This window comes from Panthera uncia, chromosome D2 (assembly GCF_023721935.1).
Source record: "Panthera uncia isolate 11264 chromosome D2, Puncia_PCG_1.0, whole genome shotgun sequence".
In the NCBI taxonomy this organism is placed as follows: Eukaryota; Metazoa; Chordata; class Mammalia; order Carnivora; family Felidae; genus Panthera; species Panthera uncia.
In genome coordinates, this window is record NC_064818.1 from 8,221,541 (window position 1) to 8,242,991 (window position 21,451).

Genomic DNA, 21,451 nt, shown 5'->3' on the forward strand with positions numbered 1-21,451 from the left:
AATGGGAACCAGTGGACGTTCATGCGAGGATATTTATACGATGTGTTTACTAAGGCAAAAGCGGATGTTACAGATGTGTACTTAGTCTCCAGGGAAGGGCAATTGAGGCAATAAGAGAAGATATTTGCAAAAGACATATTGGATAAAGGGTTACTATCCAAAATCTATAAAGAACTTATCAAACTCAACACCCAAAAAAACAAAAAATCCAGTAAAGAAATGGGCAAAAGGCATAAATAGACACTTCTCCAAAGAAGACATCCAGATGGCCAACCGACACATGAAAAATGCTCCACATCACTCATCATCAGGGAAACGCAAATCAAAACCATAATGAGAAACCACCGGACACCTGTCAGAATGCCAAACATTAACAACTGAGGCAACAACAGATGGTGGCGAGGATGCGGAGAGAGAGGATCTCTTTTGCGTTGTTGGTGGGAATGCAAGCTGGTGCGCGGCCCCTCTGGAAAACAGTATGGAGGCTCCTCAAAAAATTAAAAATAGAACTACTCTATGACCCAGCAATAGCACTACTAGGAATTTATCCAAAGGATACAAGAGTGCTGATTCCAAGGGACACATGCACCCCCATGTTTATAGCAGCACTATCAACAATAGCCAAAGTATGGAAAGAGCCCAGATGTCCACCAACTGATGAATGGATAAAGACGTGGAATATATGTGCAATGGAATACGACTCAGCAATCAAAAAGAATGAAATCTTGCCATTTGCAACAACACTGATGGAACTAAAATGTATTATGCTAAGCAAAACTGTCAGGCAGAGAAAGATATCATGTGACTTCACTCATATGTGGAATTTAAGAAACACAACAGATGAACATAGGGGAAGGGAAGGAAGAATAAGATAAAAACAGAGAGGGAGGCAAACCATAAGAGACTCTTAAACACAGAACAAACTGAGAGCTGCTGGAGGGGTGTTGGCTGGGGGATGGGCTAAATGGCTGATGGTCATTGAGGATGGCACTTGTTGGGATGAGCATTGGGCGTCCTGTGTAAGAGATGAATCACTGGGTTCTACTCCCGAAACCAATACTACACTGTACATTAACTAAATTGAATTTAAATTAAAAAAAATTTGTTAAGTCTCCAGTGAAGAAAAGGGCAGAAAACCAAGTAAGTTCACAGCAGACTTTTCACAGCAAGAAGGGGCAATTAATGATCACTCGCCCCAGGACCATCCCCAAAGAGTTTCACTGGCTGGAAGATTGGTAGTGACTTCCAAGAAAGAGTCTAAACCAAGACTGGTCAACAATGCGTCTATGTAGGGCACATACATCCAATCCAACTCTACTGTCAGTGAGCCGGTTCCAGCCCGTTGTCTTTTTCTTCTAATACTTTTTTACTGTGATAGATCACACATAACACAAAACTTACCATTTTAACCATTTTTAAGTATTCAGCTCAGTGGCATTAGTACACTCACATTATTGTGCAACCAGCACCATTATCCATCTGCAGAGCTGTTACAACATCTCAAGCTGAAACTCTCCCCCTTAAATGGTAACTCCTCATTCCTTCCACCAGCACTACCTATGCTTATAAATAAAGTTTTATTGGAACACGGGCATGCTCATTTTTCTATGCTGTCTCTCAGGCTGTTTTCACACTACAACGGCAGGGTTCAGCAGTTGCAACAGAGACCATATGATCCGCAAAGACAATGAGATTTACCATACGGACCTTTGGAGAAAACTTGCCGACTCCTGATCTACACAAGCCCTGACCAATGGCCACTGAAGCCGTGCGCACGTGTTTCCGGGGCTGTCACTACACCCTCAAGGATATTCACACACCTGTGCAATGGGAAACAGAAAAACAACCTTCCTTATATTGAACCCAAATTTGTCCGCCGATAATTTACGCTTTTGCTGATGCCTACCCTCTGGAGGGACAAGCAGGAGTGAAAAAATTCAAATGCCTACCAAGACCTCGGGGGTGGGTCTTAATTCCCAGTTATCTCAGCAGGTGACCTCATTTGGGGACAGGGTCTTCTCAGAGGCAATCAAGTGAGGATGTGGTGGGCAGGGTGGGCGCTCTGCAGGACCGGGGTCCTTCTAGAAATAGGGAAACGTGAGCAGAGACAGACACACAGGGAGAACGCACACGTGTGGAGGTGAAGGCCGGAGGTGAAGGGATGCTCCTCTCAACCCAGGAATGGCAGGCAAGCCCCCAGAAGCCAGGGCGAGGCAGGGGGCAGCCTCCTCCTCACGGGAGGAGCAAACTAATATAGGAGCAAACTAACATAGGCAGCACGAAAATGCAAATGTGTAAAAGTGGCAAACGCTTTCGGGGTTTTTTAAAGGGAGGGAGGGAAATAAAATAAAATTAAATAAATTTTTAAAAAATTAAAAAATAAAGTAAAATAAAATAAAGTAAAATAAAATAAAAAAATAAAATAAAATAAAATAAATTTAAAAAAATAAAATAAAATAAAAATAAAAATAAAATAAAATAAAATTAATAAAATAAAATAAAATAAAATAAAATAAAATAAAATAAAAGGGAGGGAGGGGCAGAGAAAGGGGGTGGGGAGAGAGGATCCCAGGCAGGCTCCACACTGTCAGCGCAGAGCCCGACTCGGGGCTCGAACTCACCAACCGTGAGATCATGACCTGAGCCGAAACCAAGAGTTGAACATTCAACCGACTGAGCCGCCCAGGCACGCCCTAAAGTGGCAAGTGTTAAATGCCACCCTGCCCACAGGGATGTTTAGGGAGCGTTAAGAACCATGATGAACTGGAAAGCTTACGCTCAGCCTACGGGTGTGACTGCTTTGTGGTGCACGGCGCCCTTCTCACTCCCTTCCCACCCCCCCTTCCCGCCCCCTCCCCACACCCTCCAAACAACCAGTGATCAAGATTCCAACATTACATATGCTGCTTAAAGGCTGCAACTAATTTGAAGTCATAAAACTGTATGGGCCATACTCGGCACTTCTTCAGGCAAATGCTGTCCACATACACACAGCCTGTGACCTCTATCAAATCTGCCTACCACAAGATAGCCAACCAATATCTACGGACAGATACCGGGTCTCCTCAAATGCTCCTCTTCTGCAGACGAAGCCCATTAAGATTAGCTGGGGAGAATCAAGAAGTATCACGTGCAGACAAGGTCGCAGGGAAGGAAAAGGCTCCTGGCTTTGAGTCTACATAATGGTCACATGTGATAGATAGATAAATGCATATACTTCTGAGGTTCTCTACTAAAAACAAGAGGACAATGTATCACCGACTCGTAGCATGAGAAGCCAAGCTTTCCTTTTGGCCGACAAAGAATGTGAAGTTGACCTTGTCCTTCAGAGCTGAGTGCTCACCGAGAGCATGTAAAAGCAGGAGGGCGCGTAGGGAGAAAGAAAACTTCACCTTACACATTTACAGGCCTGCCCAGATCAATCTTGATGACTTTAGAATTTATATTTTTGCAGGCTGAGAGGGTACTAAACTTTCATGGCAGCGGCACTGATTTCCCAGGGCAGCTAATCCAAAGGCTTTATGGACATTTATTTTTTCACTTTGTCATTCTCCCAGGATATTAGGAAACACCGCTGTCTGGGACAGTGGTTCTCAACTACCAGTCTGTTTAGTTACTTTAGAATCCCACAGGGTGCTCTGTGAAATGCAGCTCCTGGCCCCACCCCAGATTTAAAGGACACCATCTCCAAGGTGGGGAGTGGGAGTTGGTATCCTTACAAAGCTACCAGATCACAATCTCCAAGGGTTAAATTAAATCCAAAACATCCCTATGATGGCCATTTCAGTTCTTTATGAAAAAGGACACAAGGAGGGGTGCCTGGGTGACTCGGTCAGTTAAGCATCCGACTTTGGCTCAGGTCCAAACAGACTCGCGGTTTGTGGGTTCGAGCCCTTCATCGGCCTCTGTGCTCGCAGCTTGGAGCCTGGAGCCCGGAGCCTGCTTCGGATTCTGGGTCTCCCTCTCTCTCTGCCCCTCCCCTGCTCATGCTCTGTCTCTGTCTCAAAAATAAATAAACATAAAAAAAATTTTTTTTTAAGGACACAGGGAGGCAGCAATGGCAAATCAGCAACAACCTTAAACGTCTACCAGACAGTAGCTCCTGATAACAGAATACTTACTACACAGCAGTTTAGAACAAGAGGGAGTTGTATGTATTAACGGGGCAGCTCACCAAGAGTGAAACGTGTCATCTGAAGAACGAGACACATAGCGGGCCACCATCTACGTTAACACGAAACACTAAATTTCTCTCAGGACGTTTGTACGTATTTAAATTCACACACAAGGTGTATAGGAAAACCTCACACTGAGCACTGTTTTAATTCTGAGCAAGGAGTAAGAGAGGCCTTGGTAACTGAAGGATACTTTATTTGGAATCTCTGAACTGTCTATAGTGAGAATGGAGGCTTCTATGACCCAAGGCATTAGAGCTAAAATTGCTTAGAGGGGGCCACGTCTTGTCTGCATGTCTGGTCACTGGTTCCGAGAATCCATCTGAGGTGTGGGTCGGGATTCTGAGGTGTACAGTCTGTACCTCCTGTGAACGTCTCTCAGATGGCTGATATGTTACACCTCATTTTAAGTATACGTCCTGTGTGGAACTGCGTGTGTGCGTATACACGTATCACACATGGAACGCATACAGAGCGCACATAATGGGCCATCTGGCCTCAGCTGGCTCTCAACTCCTCCTCATGAAAACTGCTTCCTCTGTGAACAGAGCCAGGGCCGCGGGGGTCACACAGTTCTAGGGTTGAGCCTCAGGGAGGTTACTGCCTTGTAACCATATTACTGGCCACATTATGAAATGTCACAGGAACGGTGTCTTTCGGTGGCCCTCGGTGTGGCCACGGTCAGGCGTGTGGGAGCGACGCGCTTCCCGCGTCCCGTCTCCTGCCTACGCCCAAGCACAGGCTACCGCGTGGGGTACAGGGCAACTCTGGACCGCCTGTGCTCCCTCTGTGTGGTGTGGGGACAGCTGCACTGACATGCCGACCATGAGAAGTTGGTGTTCTCGGGTAGAATTAGTGATTCACCTTCCCTGACTCCCCAGGATCTGGAAGGAGGGGTGAAGGGGGAAGGAAACACTGCGGGGAGAGGAGCCACTGTTCCACTGACAGTGAAACACAGAGGAGGAAGGCACGGATGCTCCTCTAAAGGCCAGTTCTTCAGGTCTGAAATGTTGTTGGTGGGGCTCCAGGGGGGTTGGGGAGAGTTCAAGTACCTTGAAGAGAAAATCTGGAAAGTTTCCTAATTTATTTAGAGGGCTAGTAGAGAACTTGATTGAAGTCACAGGAGCCAGGGCAAGAAACATTTTAATCTTTCTGGCCAGCTCGGGAATCCGTGAAAATGCTATAAAACCTGGAGAAACACAAAGAAGTTTAACAGGAGTTTCCATCTTCTAGGACTTTCTCTGAAAAACCAAAGGCAGTCGCACATCACACCCTCTAGTGGCGATCTGAGAGCCATGCAGGCAACGCCACCACCAGGAGGCAACCACATGGGGGGGCCTCTGAGCTTCTCCAAGCTTCTCCGCGCAAACGGAGTCTGATTAAACTAGTCAGTCAAGTACTTGTTAAGTGCTTGATTCAGTTTTTAACCTACAGAAATCAGAAGATGCCCCTGTTCCTCTCATCCTGGAAGCCGAGCAAAGGAAGAACTCTCCCTAACAGCCCCACATCAGCACCCAGCCCCAGCGCCCGTCCACCGGCCCCTGGGAGCAGTTTACAGGGGCATTGAGATCAGTCGCCAAGGGCTCCAGAGGAACCTGCACATGCAGAATGTTCTAGCTTTAAAATACCTTTTAGCTTTCTCTCAGGTCACTTCTTGCTTTGAACTTGGCCCCCCAAGTGTCACATTAGAAGGCACTGGGGCAAAGGACACAAGCAGGCAAGTCATGGGAGAAGGACCAAAAATGAGCGAAAACACTTCTCTTGACGCGTGAGAATGGCACATGCATCTGTGTTACATGCTACTTTCTGTGTGTCGTCTCTCAAACTGGTTAAGAGTGTTTGGCAGTAAGCAGAGCGCAGACATTTAACTATAGTACATCCAGACACTTAAGAATCGCTCAGGAGTGATTCTCCTCCTTAGGAATGTATTCTAAGGAGACCGTGTGACTTAAACACAGCTACTGATGAGAGCACACACAAAAAGGAGGAACTGCATAAATTATGGGACAGGTCCCTAGTTCCTCATCAGAGGAACTGTTGTTCGCTACAATTACAGGCAATTTTTATTTTCCTTCAACTCTGCCAAATTTTCTACTTTTGTATACAGTGAACACACGTTCTTTTTATAATCGGCATAAATAAAAAATGCATAGAGCTTTTAGAAACTATTCAGAAATGAAGCATAACATGCCATCTTTGTAGTTAGTTTTATTCCACTTAACTTTTAAGACTCACTGTATTTTTGGGGTTCCTGGATGGCTCAGTCGATTGAGCATCTGACTCTTGATTTCAGCTCAGGTCATGATCTCACAGTCGTGAGTTTGAGCCCTGCATCGAGCGTCCCTGCTTGGGATTCATTCATTCATTCATTCTCTCTCTCTCTCTCTCTCTCCTCCCTCCCTCCCTCCCTCTCAAAAATAAATAAATTTTTTTAAAAAAGAAAAAAAACTTTTAAAAAAAGTGTATTTTCTTGTTTTCTGTTTAAAAGCCTCTGCCCTTATAATACCTCTTGTTTTCTACCTTCTCACATCCCCATACTGCTGTAACCAGGAAAATATGCACCAGGCTGAGGCTTACTTCTGGGTCAAGGGAACCATACACCATGTGTATCCATTTACATGAAAGTCTGAATTTTCAGAGAACGTGAAATATTACCCCGAATTTCCTGCCCTTCCCCTATTCATCACTTCTGCTTGGCAATAAAGCAAAAAACAAACACCTCTGTTTGCACTAACATGATTTGTTACTATTTCCCTTTCAAGAACGGGCACAAACTCTGTAAGAAGACACTGTATCCACCACCAGGCTTTATGACATACGTACCTATTGTGGTGCCTTGAGAATGACCCACGTAATACACTTGTTCTTGGCCAGTTTTATTCAGAATGAAGTTAATGGAAGCTGATAGGTCATAATTTGCCATCTCATCGTAACTGTAATCCAGAAAAGGAACCCTTTCATTAAGACGCTGCACACAAACATAACCGCACGCTAACAAGAAGGGTGCGGGGGGATGAATAACCATAAGCTGAGCGCAGCTGCGTAGAGCAGCACAGAACTGAGCGCAGAAAACATCAACAGGATTGCGCGGGCCCCTTTCTAATTCTGCCTCCCTCCCAAAGGTCCTGTCCTCATTTTTTATGCCATAAGTTATGTTATACCCATTTTTGAACCTTTCTATAAATGAGATCAAATAGTAATGCTGTCACAGAGCCGTGGGATGTTCACTGTATAGATACACGGCACTTCATCTGTCCATTCGCGGCTGATGGGCATTTGGTAGTTTCTGGCTTTTCACTATTACCAGTGGCGGCCCAACAAGTATATTCCTTTGGTAAAATTTGTCATTCTTGCATTTCACGCGTGTAGGTAAGCTGTGGTTTCACAAACGGGACACAAGCCTGAAGGAGTCCAGAGCTCTGACCTTCCCTCATGCCAGGTAGCAGGACACAGCCCAGGACACGTTACACATGTGTGTGCCATTCGTCATCAGGAAATGGGTAAGCGGACTGTCACCACTGCCTACAGCGTGCCAGGCTCTCTCCTCGTATCCTCTCCTTTGATCCCCCAGTGGCCTCGGGAGATTGGCGGTTATTACCCCATTTTACAACAAGGAAACTGAGACACAGAAGGCTTATGCAGCATGCCCAGTGTCACGCGGGGATTAATAGGTACAGCCAGTATTGATAGAAAAAGGACAATTTCTGGAAATGGAAAAGCAGACATTCGGTGTGCACGTTTATGGGGGAAAGAAGAAGTTTCCAGGACGCAATTTGCCCACCAACTCCCACAGGACCCGGAATGCCAAAGTAACTAAAAGTCCATAGTTGAATCTAATTCTTAAATGTAATCATTACTTATAATGTACTTCACTGTGATTTACGCAATCCCTCATAAGGTTTAAAACCTTTCCCCAGGCATCCGTCTCCCCTCTCTGATAACCTTGAGCTACCCATCCACCTGCCTCCCCGTGTGTCTGTGGTAAGGGTACTAAGGAAGTAGGCCCCCGTCACCATCAATTCCAATCTACCTGAAAGCCCAGAATTCGTCCTGAGAAGGGGATAAAGTCTTGTGTCTCCGAGACCAGGTGTTTCCCCTGCTGTTCCCCATCCACACGTCAAAACCTGTGTCCGCCAGGAAGAAGCCCAGGCTGTTGTTGGGAAGGTTTGTGACCCAGTTACTGGAATCGGCCAGCAGGCCATGCTGCAGGAACACAACTGGCTTAGGACCTGAAAAACATCCATGTTTAGGACTCAGCAGCACCCAGCCATAAAGCAGATGCAAGAACAGCGAGGCAGCAATGCACTCCAACAGAACATCAGTGAAAAGTATCTTTTTAAACAGTGCTGGCAAAGTAGCAGCAAAAATAGGCTATCTCGTGTATCTAATAACAAGACGTGTAGATGTGACCATAAAAAACTTTTTACCGTATTCTTAAGACTGTATGAAACGTTTCTATACTGTATTTGCTCCCATAATCGAATTTCTTACAATGTATCCTAACAAAATAAACCAAAAGACAGGAAAAGATTACATGTATGCAAATTTATAAATATATATACACATATTCCTTTATTTACATATATATTTCTACTTTTATGTATACACATGCAAATAAATTTTCTACTTACCTGTACCTGGGACGGTGATGCTGTGGAAAAACAAAGACTCGGGAGACAAAGAAACATAACCTCTGGCTGCTTGCATCATGTTAAGACCATTTAGTCATTCATTAAACAAGCATTTATTGAACACCGACTGTGTGCTGGCATTCTCGGCACTGGTGACACAGCAGAGAACAGAACCAGGAGGAAGACGGTTCACCCTCACGGAGCTGATGTCAGACTGACCATGAGTGTCAGAGACAGACGCACTTGGGCTCGAGTCTGTCCTCTCCAACCTCGAATGTGCCACTGGGTGCAAAAATATTTCAACATCCCTCCAACACCCTTCAACCTGAATCATCACCTGCAGCAGGGAAATGCAACAGGCACTTTATAAAGAGCAACGACTGGGAGACACTGCGTGAAAAGTTCTTCGCAAAGTGCTTCCCAGCACAGCGAGAGTTCAATAAACATTAGCCCAGTCTGGGCCTCTGCTCCATCAATAACTGTTAATAGAAATAAATGAGGCAATTAAGTGGCATAATGACAGACACATAGATCACAACAAACAAGTAAGAGCTCCTTTGGCCTTCTGCTTGTTCGTTATGAGAGTGAAACGTGGGGGTGCCTGGGTGGCTCAGTGGGTTAAGCATCTGACGTTGGCTCAGGTTATGATCTCACAGTACGTGAGTTCAAGCCCTGCTTCAGGCTCCACACTCTCTCTCCCTCTCTCTCTGCCCTTCACTCACTCGCACTCTCGCTCAAAAAAGAAATTTTTTTAATTGAGTAAAAAAAAAAGAAAGAAAGTGAAGTGCTAAGGGAAAGAGCTAACTGTTGAGACGTCAAATAATTGACTGCAATAATTAAATCATCACCAATGACAAGGACTGTGGCATCCCAGAAAAATTTATAACCCAGCCTTGAAGGGTGGAAAGAAAGCAAAGTACAAGACAATAACCTACACTAGACCCATAGCTAGGCAGCAATGATGCAGGCAAATGAGGAGTGTAAAACATCAAGGAAAAATGGGAAGTAAGATTCGTCCAAACAGATGGGAAGTGAACTGACAAATTTTTCTTCTGTTTATGTCCTAATGCGGATTTGGTAACTAATTGCTTTTTAGATGGCTGTCCCAGAGCTCCTGGGTGGCTCAGACAGTAAAGCATCCCACTTCAGCACAGGTCATGATCTCACAACTCATGGGTTGGAGCCCTGCGTCAGGCTCTGCGATGACAGCTCGGAGCCTGCTGCAGATTCTGTGTCTCCCTCTCCCTCTGCCCCCTCCCCCACTCACGCTCAGTCTCTGTCTCTCTCTGTCTCAAAGATAAACATTAAAAATTTTTTTTAATTGAAGTGGCTGTCCGTCTGATGATGCAAGGTGGGCTGTATAGACAACTCCAGGAGGCACCGTCCAAATTCTCTACAGCATGAACAGTACCCCTGGAGCCATGCGAGGTGGGTGCTGCTCCCCTTATTTGTAAAGACAGTGGGACAGCCATCAAGTGAAGGTCTGAAATGACTCCTATGACTTTCTAATCACACACAGTAGCCCTCTGAACTGCCAGGGCCACATCGGTGACCTTCTACCAGCGGGGAGACAAAAGAGCGAAACAGATCAGGATTGGGGCAGCCTTATGAGTACTTCCTTGCCTGCGAATGTTCATTTTAGTGCTACGTGACCAACGCTAACTGACTGTGAAAGTGCTTCGGACAAGGCAGTGTGGTACGTACAGAATCTGCGGAACTGGCTCCCCGCCTTTGGTGAAGAAGATCAGAATCCAGTTGCGGAAATAAGAGTCGTCGTAAAAATAAAAAGTTCACATAAACCTCAGGGATGTGATAAGGATTACTGAGATCAACTCATCATTAAGTTGTAGCTGATGAAATGTGTTTTAAATGACACCCGCTCCTAAGCAGGCTGCCTTGCGGAGACGGTGACAAGAGGCGTCATCGCTCCGCGGTGACTGTGAGTCTCTGTGTGAGGGACCCCCAGGAGCCACACCAGGGTGCTGACGAGTCCCTTCCGCACGTTAGGTCACTTCTCTCCCATCGAAGGTGCTTTGGGGCTGGGCTGTGAGGAGTAAGACTTTTTGGCCTTAGGCGAAGTCAGCAAGTCAGGCTGACGGAGGCAAGAGTCTGACAGCACACGGGCATGAGCCGGGCAGGACCACTGTGCTCCGAGAGACAATTACACATAACCATGGTCTGCCACTGGAGCGGTCTCCCCTGGGGACAGAGGGTCTGGTGGGGCCAGAAGCATGGCAGGTGGCCAAACTCCTGCTGTTTCCTCCAACCTGTGCCTCTTCAGACACCTGGTGGAAAACCTGTGTCTGCTAGCTGACTCCTCAGGGCCCAGCACTGAGAAAGGCAGGAATGATCCAGATGCGAAGGCAGAGCTGGGGGGCGGGGGGGGGGGGGGGGGGGGGGGGGGCGGGGGGGGGGGGCAGGGGTCAGCCTGTGAGGACCAGGCAGGTTTTCTACACTGGGGGACATTTTTTTAATATTTTTATTTATTTTTGAGAGAGACATAGCTAACGGGAGGGGCAGAGAGAGGGGGAGAGAGAATCCCATGCAGGCTCTGAGCTGTCAGCCCAGAGCCGGATGCAGGGCTCAGACCCACAAACCATGAGCTTATATGACCTGAGCTTATATCAAGAGCCGTACGTTTAACTGACTGAGCCAGCCAGGCACCCCTGGGGAACGTTTAAGTGGGGAGCGTTTAAAATCCCCCTGAAGTCTCTGTGCATTGTATTTCCCTCCCTAACCTATAGGAGCTTTGGAGGAGAAATGTGGGAATGGCAGACTGAAGGCATACCAGAAAACTCTTTAAACACTACCGGTAAATAACTCCTGGATTCCCAGAGGCAACGAGAAGCCACTAGCACTCTCTCAGGAGGTGAGCTCAAAGCTAGAAAGGCCGACGGCCCGCTGAAGCGTGTGCTCAGGCCCCACATCTTGTATAAACCCTTCCTGGCACCTATGATATTTCAGCCACTGCGCCAGCTGTGGGGAACACAAAGGAGGGTAAGCCCCGCTCCCTGCCCCCAAGAGGCTCCAGTCCAGCCCAGGAGACAGTCCCACAGTTACCTTCTAGGCCAGTGTGAAAAAGCCCGATCAGCACCCAGGGAACCCCACAGGAAAGAGAGTGACGTGGCCAGGGGCAGGAACGTGTTTGCCAGCTCCCGAGTGAGACACAGACCACCCCACAGAGGGTTCTGGAGAAGAAAAGGGACCCTGGATTTGTAGAAGTGACACTGTCCCAGGCCACAGCCAGACAGGACCATGGGGCACACACAGGTGGCTCCCTCAGGAGGCAGACACAAAGCAGGTGAAGGTCAATGCCCTGTCTGACCCAGACGTGAAGGGCTTTATAGGGGGCACATCCCTCCAGGTTGGGCGGCCTTCCTGGTCTCATTCCAAAGCCCCTGCTTTTAACAACTACTCCAAAAAAATCCTTCATTAATAACTAAAGAGGTAGGGGAGAAGAGATGTGCTTGAAAGTATTCCCTTTCAGGGCGCCTGGGTGGCCCAGTCAGTTAAGCAACCGACTTCGGCTCAGGTCCTGATCTCCCAGTTCGTGAGTTCAAGCCCCACATCAGGCTCTGTGCTGACAGCTCAGAGCCTGGAACCTGCTTCAGATTCTGTGTCTCCCTGTCTCTCTGCCCCTGCCCTGCTCACATTCTGTGTCTGTCTGTCAAAAATAAATAAATTTTTTTTAAATTTTTTTCCAGTATTCCCTTTGTACCCAGCCCCTTCCAAGCAAGCCACGCACTATTTCCCCAAACTGAATGCATGCACATCAAAACTACCTGGAACATTTAAAAAACACACATATTTGTGGCCCAACTTCCGAGGTAGGGGATCCAGAACTCCAGGGGCACAGCCTGGAAGTACTTATTTTCCACAAGCTCCCTCAGCTCTTCTTGGTCAGTCTGACATCAGCTCTTCTCAGGAGCCCAACCACAGCTGGGTTCAAGGAGGAGTCATCCGAAGGGGAACGTGCCGCCCATCGCTCTACCAGGCCGGCCCAGCCTGGAGACAGGCCAGGTGTGCAGAGCCCTGCTTGACATCTGACAGGCTCCTGGAGGGAGTTCTAGGGCCTCCTTCCCAAGAATCATTAAGAGCAGACCTCCACTGATCCAAAGCAAGGGCTCCTGAGTGAATTTCTGTAGTCTAATTCTGGTTGGAAGAGTTGGCCTCAAAACACAGCCAAAAGCGGGGCGCCTGGGTGGCGCAGTCGGTTAAGCGTCCGACTTCAGCCAGGTCACGATCTCGCCGTCGGTGAGTTCGAGCCCCGCGTCGGGCTCTGGGCTGATGGCTCGGAGCTTGGAGCCTGTTTCCGATTCTGTGTCTCCCTCTCTCTCTGCCCCTCCCCCGTTCATGCTCTGTCTCTCTCTGTCCCAAAAAAAAAAAAAAAACGTTGAAAAAAAAAAAAAAAAAAAAACACAGCCAAAAGCAAGATGAGCAAATAACATCCGTGGGAAGCCGGAGTCACGACACTTATGGCCCCTGGAGAGAATAAGAAGGAGGCACCTATCTCCAGGCATTTATTGCACAGCTTACCTAAACAGAGAGCTGGTGCACAGCGTACCTAAACAGAGCACTCTCCCCACTGTGGCTTTATCGGGGACATCGCCGCAGTGGGTAGAAACTCGGCCCTAAGCCCCATCAATCCTGTCTTTGCCACAGGCAAATTCATCGAACCCTATAACCCCTGGTTTCCTCATGTGTAACAGAGGTACGCACTGCAGGAGATCTCTTCGCTTGAGAACCCACAGGAGAACCTGGCCCATCCCCAAGACACACTTGGAAGGGTGCACACCCCTTGCCACGGTCCAGGTCGCCGTGCTCACATTTCAGCCTCCCTGCTGAAGAGGAGTGGCCTCTGCAGGAGGGAACACAACAGCCCTCAGATCACAGACAGGAAAGAGAACCACCCCCCCCCCCCACACACACACACACACCGGCCACAGCCACTCTGGTCCCCGAGCAACATGAAGCCAGAGACCTGGTGGTCCTGCCCACCACCCCGTCCCCAGCACCCAATGTGGAGTCTGGCTTGTGGTCCTCACTCGTGACAAATCTGATGAATAAATGCAATAACGAAGGAATAAACGAGGCAAAGAAAGAAAACCTACTACGTGCCCGCACGCCATGTGCACCTCCCAGGCACCACCTTGATTAGTTTTCTACGTGCCCAGGGTGGCACTGGGCCATACATGTCACTCTTCTCACCTTACGGATGGGGGCTCTGGGGCCTAGAGAGAAGGAATGAGTGCCCCAGGACAGGACACACGATTAGTACGCGGTGGAACCAGGAACCAACCTCAGGTCATGTGAGGGCAAAGTGTGCCTCACCTCCACGCAAACTGCCTTCTGCCCTCCCTGCCTCTGCTACCCTGGCTGCCCTTCGAAAGGCTTCGCACGGTGGTATCTCCACGCTCCAGTTCATGGAGCCTTACAGTTGGCCCGACCCTGGGCAAGTACATAGCTGTAGTCCAAAATTCTCAACTAACAGAAGGAACAGAGGGGCCCAGAGAGACAAGTGCACAACAGAGGGCACCTGGCCAGAGACGCTGACTCTGACCCCCAGATACGCTTCTCTCTATCGTGCTCTCCTTTAAGGACCTCCTGCACGCAGCAAACACATCCTGAAATACACATCCTTCTCCTGTCCTTGTTCTCCGGAATGCATTGTGCATGCGTCCATTCAGGCTGCTGTATCAATACCACAGACTGGATGGCTTTGTGAACACAGGAAACTCTAGCTCACGCTTCTGCAGGCTGTGAGGTCCAAGATCAAGGTGTTGGCAGACCTGGTGCCTTGTGAGGCACCTCCTGGTTCACAGATGGCTGTCTGTTCACTGTGTCCTGGCAGAAGGCAGACAAGGGAGCTCTGGGGTCTCCTTCTGATAAGGGCACTAATTCCATTCTGGAAGGCTCTGCCCTCAGGCCCGAGTCACCTCCCGAAGGCCCCACCTGCAGACGCCACTACACGGGGGTTAGGACTCAACACCTGCATTCCGGGGGGATATAAACATTCGGCCTACAGCACCTTCCCCATCAGGGAGGACTGGGTACGGAGGAAGCAGACATCAGAGACTACCATCGAATCCAGAAGGATTTTTTTTTTCATTGAAAACAGAAGCCACAGCTCCACTGGTTCTGCCCAAGATGCCCCTAATTCTACCCACCACCGGAAGGCCTACACTCGTGTCTGCGGCTGTCTGAGCTCAGGAGTACGGAATCCCTCACCAGTGTGGCCCCGACTGTCGATGCTCTGCTCAACCCCGTCCCAGGAGGGCCCAGGCCCAGAGGAGCTCCTGGAGAGACTTGGCTGGAGTGATGATCGAATAACCAAGAGGAGCTTCAGCCTTAGCGTCCTAAGTGCTAGGAAGGAAACACCCAGAGAGCAAAGAGAACATGCAGCAGGAGCTGGCCCAGGGTGAGCGGCCGGGGATGCTCCCTGAAGAACTGACACTGAGGATGACAACGGACAGCGGGTAAGATGGGCTAGCCGGGAGGACAACGGGGAGCACCGCAGGAGACAGAGGTTCTGGCAGCACACCCTAGTCCTTTCCACCCTGACTCTCGGCTCCAGCCCCACCCTGCACACAGGAGTCAGCGTGCAGCTGACACTGGCTTGTGCTTCTCCATTAGGTCAAGGGTCCGAACACAGTCCTGCACGTGATGCACCATCAGAGCCAAATGAACCTGGCCATGAGTTCAGCCAGCCGGTGCCGTCAAGTCCGGCACCCAGGAATGACCCTGCACCTGCTCCATGCCACCAGGAGGCAAGGAGCTGCATCTCAGCCCGACGGGACCTCTGGGGACATGTCAGAGCACAGCATTTATTCAAAAAGACAGCTCCTCTAGGAACTGCAGAGAAGGAAAGAATGGAAAATCCAGAAATGATCAGAATCCTAAAATAAGCAAAGGAAAACACAGGCCAGCGGCCTTTCTGTCCAAAGACCTACTTCCCAAGCCAGGTTGTGAATTTTCAATTATGACTTAAAAAGCTTAAGGGGCAAGCCCTGGAGTCTTTGCCAAGGTGAAGTTCAAAATGCCTGAAGACCATTACTCAGATCACAGAACACCACTGCCCTCATTAGGCCAACAGATACCTATATATCATATACATGTATGTGTATGTGTGTATTTACGGATATACATGCATGTATATTGGACACAAATAACCCACTATTGTTGCTTTATTTGACAATTGATTTACTGAACAATTTATTTCCCAATTTGGCAAGAAGTCTGCCTTGTAGCCGTTGCTGTTTGATGTATTTTAGGCAAGACAATATGTATTTCCTTGTTTTAGTCAAAATCAATATCATGGAACAACTTGGTCAATGCTTATTACATAAGACTGCATCTTCTAGTTCAAATCGCACAGACTCTGGAGTCAGACTGGCTAGGCCACTAGTTTTTACCTTAAAGCCAACCTCTTTCCCTTTCTCTCTCAAGCTGGCTGTCTCACCCAGTAAAATGAGGGTGCTCATCTAGACACAGGTTCCAGAACTCAAGGACTTTACTTTGGAATCCACCAGGGAGTATGTTACACATGCAAACTCTCCAAATCTCCGGCTCAGAAAGGACTCTGAGATCCTTCTAGTGCTAACATCCCATGACTGTCGGAGATATGGCTGAGCACACGAAACCAGAATCACTTCCCTATTCAGGATGACTTTCAATTCCTTTTTGGAGTTAGTGCAAAGCAGGGGAAGTACAACACTTGATGGAGAAGTTTGCTTAACACTGGGAAGCATCACACACATGCTCACCAGGCCACTAAGAGCTTTCTTTCTTTTTTGTTTTTGTTTTGGATTGTATGAGAGTTTTATTTTTTTATATACATAATTTATTATCAACTTAGCTCACATACAGTGTGTATAGTGTGCTCTTGGCTTTGGGAGTAGATTCCTGTGATTCATCACCAGCTAGAACACCCAGTGTTCACCCCAACAGGCGCCCTCCTCAGTGCCCATCACCCATTTTCCCCACCCTGCCCCCCGACCTCCCACACCCGTCAACCCTCAGTTTGTTCAAAACCCTCAGTCTGTTTCTAAATGTGTGTTCCAAGCTGACTAGTTAGTAGGAGTTAGACGACACAGGTAAATGTGTAAACAGGGTCATCTTAGTGGGTCCATCAACTCTCTACAAATGTATGTAGTATCTGTGTGTACACAGGGCTCTATTTTATGTCACTACACAGAAGGTGCATTGTCTTAGTCCAGTTAAGAACCCCAATCCTGAAGACTGCCCTCATATAACCCTCACTCAGGCTGACCATGCAGGGAACACAGTGCCACCCACCGTGCTGAGAGATACAAAGAAGACAGAGACACAGCCCCTGACTTCAAGGAGCGGCTGCAGGGAGCAAAGGGGCATGGGGGGGGGGGGGGGGGCAGGAAGAAGTACACAAATAAGTCAGTGCAGAGCCTGCTTGGGATTCTCTCCTTCCCTCTCTCTCTCTGCCCCTCCTCCGCACATGTGCATACACTCTCTCTCTCTCTTAAAATAAATAAATCAACTCAAAAAAAATGATGGATGTTTTTCTTAGATAACGAATAAACCCAGATGGTGCTTAAGCACTCCTCATAAACGTCATGAAAGAGGTATGCCACCCCATTCTAAGTAGACACTGACACCACAGACACCACAGTTCAGAACTGTAATCACTGATGTGCCAAATCACGAAGGTCTCTGCACATACCCGTGGGAAGCTTCCAATTTCCTCTGCTGTATGAGTGGTACAGACAACAGAGAGAAAGAATATCAAGGAAAGGTACATAGCTTCATTTATTAGGTCCCTGAAGATTGCTGAATGGCCGGTACCATACAACAACCCCTGGGTTCTTACCCTGCAAAACTACACAAGATGGACAAGCACAGCTAGCAGGAAGAGGAGCGGTGTGGCCAGGCCACGTGATCACACAGCACCCCCCCCCCCAACAAATCTGCAAGTGGGCCACTCCAACAAGACCCGAACACGCTGCCCATACAGCTCTCACTCAACTTGTGCAGCACCTCCGGACAGCACAAGAATGGAGAAAAACCACACTGAAAAGGGCAAGAGGGACGGTCTCACTTCATCCCCAATAAATGAAGAGATGTTGTTTTAATGCATCTTGCAACGCCCTGTAATTGGTACAGATGCCAGGCGTTATTTTTGTACGTATTAAAAGTATTAATTTCTTAAAAGATCAGCAGTTTCCATAGACCGGTTTTGAAATTCTTCCTTCCTCTAATACACGGGAAGCCTCAAAAATGAAAGCAAAGCCTCCCTCGGGTTCTGAGCTTCTCTCAGGCACCCAGCTGAATGGTCACAAGAGCACACGGAGGGTGGTGGCCTGGCCAAGAGAAGACAGGGATGGACTGAAGCCAGGTAACGTGGGGTCGGCCACCGGAGCACCGGACTCGAGAAGGATTCTGCATTTCCAGGGCAGGAGGACGATGATCTTATGAATAGGGGAGGAGGTCAGGAGGGGGGTGGCCTGAATAAGAGGATAAGTTCCACGCTGGGTGGGAAGGGCTCTTAGGAATTCTTTTTTTGTCTATTTGGCTTAAATGAGCCGAAGTAACACCACTGACAAGACTGCTCCTGAGGATGCTGAGGGGACAATGAGGAGTCCCTGCTCTGGACCACGGGTGTGCACACCGTCAGAGAAGGGTCTACGCAGCGCTCACTGACGCCTACAGAGGAAGAGGGTGTGGACCTAGCGGTGTGGCCACACTGAGAATGCTTTCCCTCTGTGTTCCCCATTCCAAAGTCCACGAGTACCCACCCCCTGCTGCACACCATGCACCCCTGCCAAAAAAAAAAAAAGAGTGTGGACTACAACCCACGGAACCAGAGTGACAAAGAGGAACACTGGGACCATCACAGTCAATCAACTGTTCCTGCGGACGGAGATTCCAAGGCGCACGGAGGCGGACGCCCACACGGACCTCGCCGCTGACAGAGATCTCACGCTCAGCTGCCCTGACTCCTTCCTGCCACCGGGGAGCACATCTAGGCTCCTGTTCGCTTCCTCACCTGTCAGGGCACAGCCCCGCACCATAGTGCTGGTGCTCGCACACGTGGGTGGGGGCACCATCTGTTCTAACTGTGGCGTGAATTCCAGGGGTGGGCGATGGAGAAAAGAGGAGAAGCATTCCCCAAGCATGTTTTCACTGAGGTTCCCTGCATCTTTTAACGATGATTAACATTTTTTTTTTAATGCTTATTTATTTTTGAGAGACAGACAGAGTGAGAGTTGGGGAGGGGCAGAGAAAAAGGGAGACACAGTATCCGAAACAGGATCCAGTCTCTGAGCTGTCAGCACAGAGCCCCATGCAGGGCTCGAACCCGTGAACCACAAGATCACGGCCTGAGCTGAAGTCAAGACACTCAACCAACTGAGCCACCCAGGTGCTCTAACAATGATTCGCATTATTAATTATACTAGTTACCCAATCACTTTTAAGAGAGTAATGATCAGTACATATTCTTCTTTATATGGGATCTGAAATCAAAGGGTTTACCAAAAAAGAAAAAAAAAAAAAAAACAAGGAAACTAAGATCATATGTTTGTTCTGGAATAAAATATACATTTTGCGTGTTTTGAGCAGAAAAAGAAATGTAAGCCCTCACTTCAGCTCACTACACATTTTTGTAACGTACTTATAAAAAGGAAGCGTAATAGTATGAACATGAATCTATAAATCATAAAAACCTCAAGAATGAGAAAGGAGGGGCACCTAGGTGGCTCAGGTAGTTAAGCATCTTGACGTCATCTTGATTTCTTGACTCCTGATTTCGGCTCAGGTCATGATCTCACAGTTCATGGAACTGAGCCCCATGTCAGGATCTGCCCTGGCAACACAGAGTCTGCTTGAGATTCTCCCTCTTTCTCTCTCTCTCTCTGCCCCTCCCCGACTCTGTCTCAAAATAAATAAACATTTAAAAAAAAATGAGAAATGAAATTTCAAAAACAGCACTGGCTGTCTCAGCCACTTAAGTGTTATAAAATCCCTTATTATAGTTACAATCTGGGGGGGCAGGGGAAAATAGACCAGATTATATTAAGAAAAAAAACAAACAATGATACAAAGGTCATGTAACACAGGTTTTTAAGTTTGCTTTGAATAATTTGGGAAGGAATTGAGGCAAAAAGGCCCTTCTGCTCATATAAAATTGTAATTGAAGAACACTGAGTCATCAAATTACCTTAATCTCAACCTTAGTTGTCCAAGGAAAATCTTTTTTTTTTTAGCGTTTATTTATTTTTGAGACAGAGAGAGACAGAGCATGAACAGGGGAGAAGCAGAGAGAGAGGGAGACACAGAATCTGAAACAGGCTTCAGGCTCTGAGCTGTCAGCACAGAGCCCGACGTGGGGCTCGAACTCACGGACCGTGAGATCATGACCTGAGCCAAAGTCGGACGCTTAACCGACCAAGCCACCCAGGCGCCCCCAAGGAAAATCTTTAGAAACAAAATGTTAAAGAATAAGGTACATCTGGAGGGATGATTGCATTGGGATCAATCTTCATTCTGACATATGTTTCACAATTTCAAATAGCCTGCCTAGAAAGAAATTCATTCATCTCATGGAAATGGCACTTTCGCTATGGGAAGATATAGACATACATATCTCCAAAACTATAAGAACTTTCATATCTTGCTAGTGAGAATAATTACCGGAACAAGATTGCCTGAAAAGAGATTTAACAGTATCTATCAAAATCATAAATGTACATATCCTCTGACTCAAAAATTCTATCTCTGGAAATGTATCTTACAAACAAACTTGCACACGTACAAGGTTGTGTTAAGCAGCAGTATCTTCCTTCTACCAAAAGGACTAGAAATACCCCAAATGCCCATTACTAGGACACCTGTAAAATAAATCATGGAAAAACTATGCGGAATACCAAGTGTCTGTGAAGTATTCTCTTTTTTTAAGTTTATTTATTTATTTGAGGGGGGGGGGGGGGGGGGGGGGAGAGCATGACCAAGGGAGGGCAGAGAGAGAGGGAAAGACAGAATCCCAAGCAGACTCCACACTGTCAGTGCAGAGCCAGACGCAGGGCTCAAGCTCACGAACCATGGGAGCATGACCTGAGCCGAGACGAAGAGGTGGACATTTAACCGACTGAGCCCCCCAGGTGCCCTGAGTGGTGAAGTATTCTATGAATTATATGGAACTATCTGCATAATATTAAGTAAAAAATTTAAGTAACAGAAGAATTGACACTATATACCACCTTTTGTATTAAATCGGAAGCAGGGAAAAATAATCACCTATGTCTGTATCCATTTCTAAAGAAATTTTGTTTTAGAGCTAAAGAAATTAAAGAGATTTTGGAAGAATACACACAAAACTAGGGAGGTGAAGGATGAGGAGGGAGGGAGGTATTTCACTATATGTCTTTTTACTCTAAGTTTTGAACTATGTGAATATATTGCCCATTCAAAAAAATCAATATTCAAACAGCAAAAGCGATTTACTTAATGCTCAAGACATTTCACTAATAAGATGCTTCCTTAAAACAAGGAAAGCAAAGATTTCACATATCATCAAACAAAACTGACCTTCAAATCGTTAAGCAAAATGTGAAATTACATAACCTGTCTTTACTTCTTCAAAGACAGTATTTTCATATGCCTTGCATAAATGTA

At 47.3% G+C, this 21,451-nt stretch overlaps 1 protein-coding gene across 3 annotated transcripts in view; it reads right to left on the bottom strand.

Moving 5' to 3' along the window:
* Positions 1–21,451, bottom strand: part of LIPA (lipase A, lysosomal acid type) — a 51,090-nt gene that overhangs the window by 16,593 nt on the left and 13,046 nt on the right. For all 3 annotated transcript variants that reach the window (XM_049646084.1, XM_049646085.1, XM_049646083.1), the window contains exons 4-6: positions 8,206–8,404; positions 6,999–7,108; positions 5,228–5,364 (exon numbers count right to left, since the gene is read on the bottom strand). In XM_049646084.1, coding sequence (XP_049502041.1) covers positions 5,228–5,364; positions 6,999–7,108; positions 8,206–8,404 — 446 coding nt within the window. The remainder of the gene's footprint in view (positions 1–5,227; positions 5,365–6,998; positions 7,109–8,205; positions 8,405–21,451) is intronic.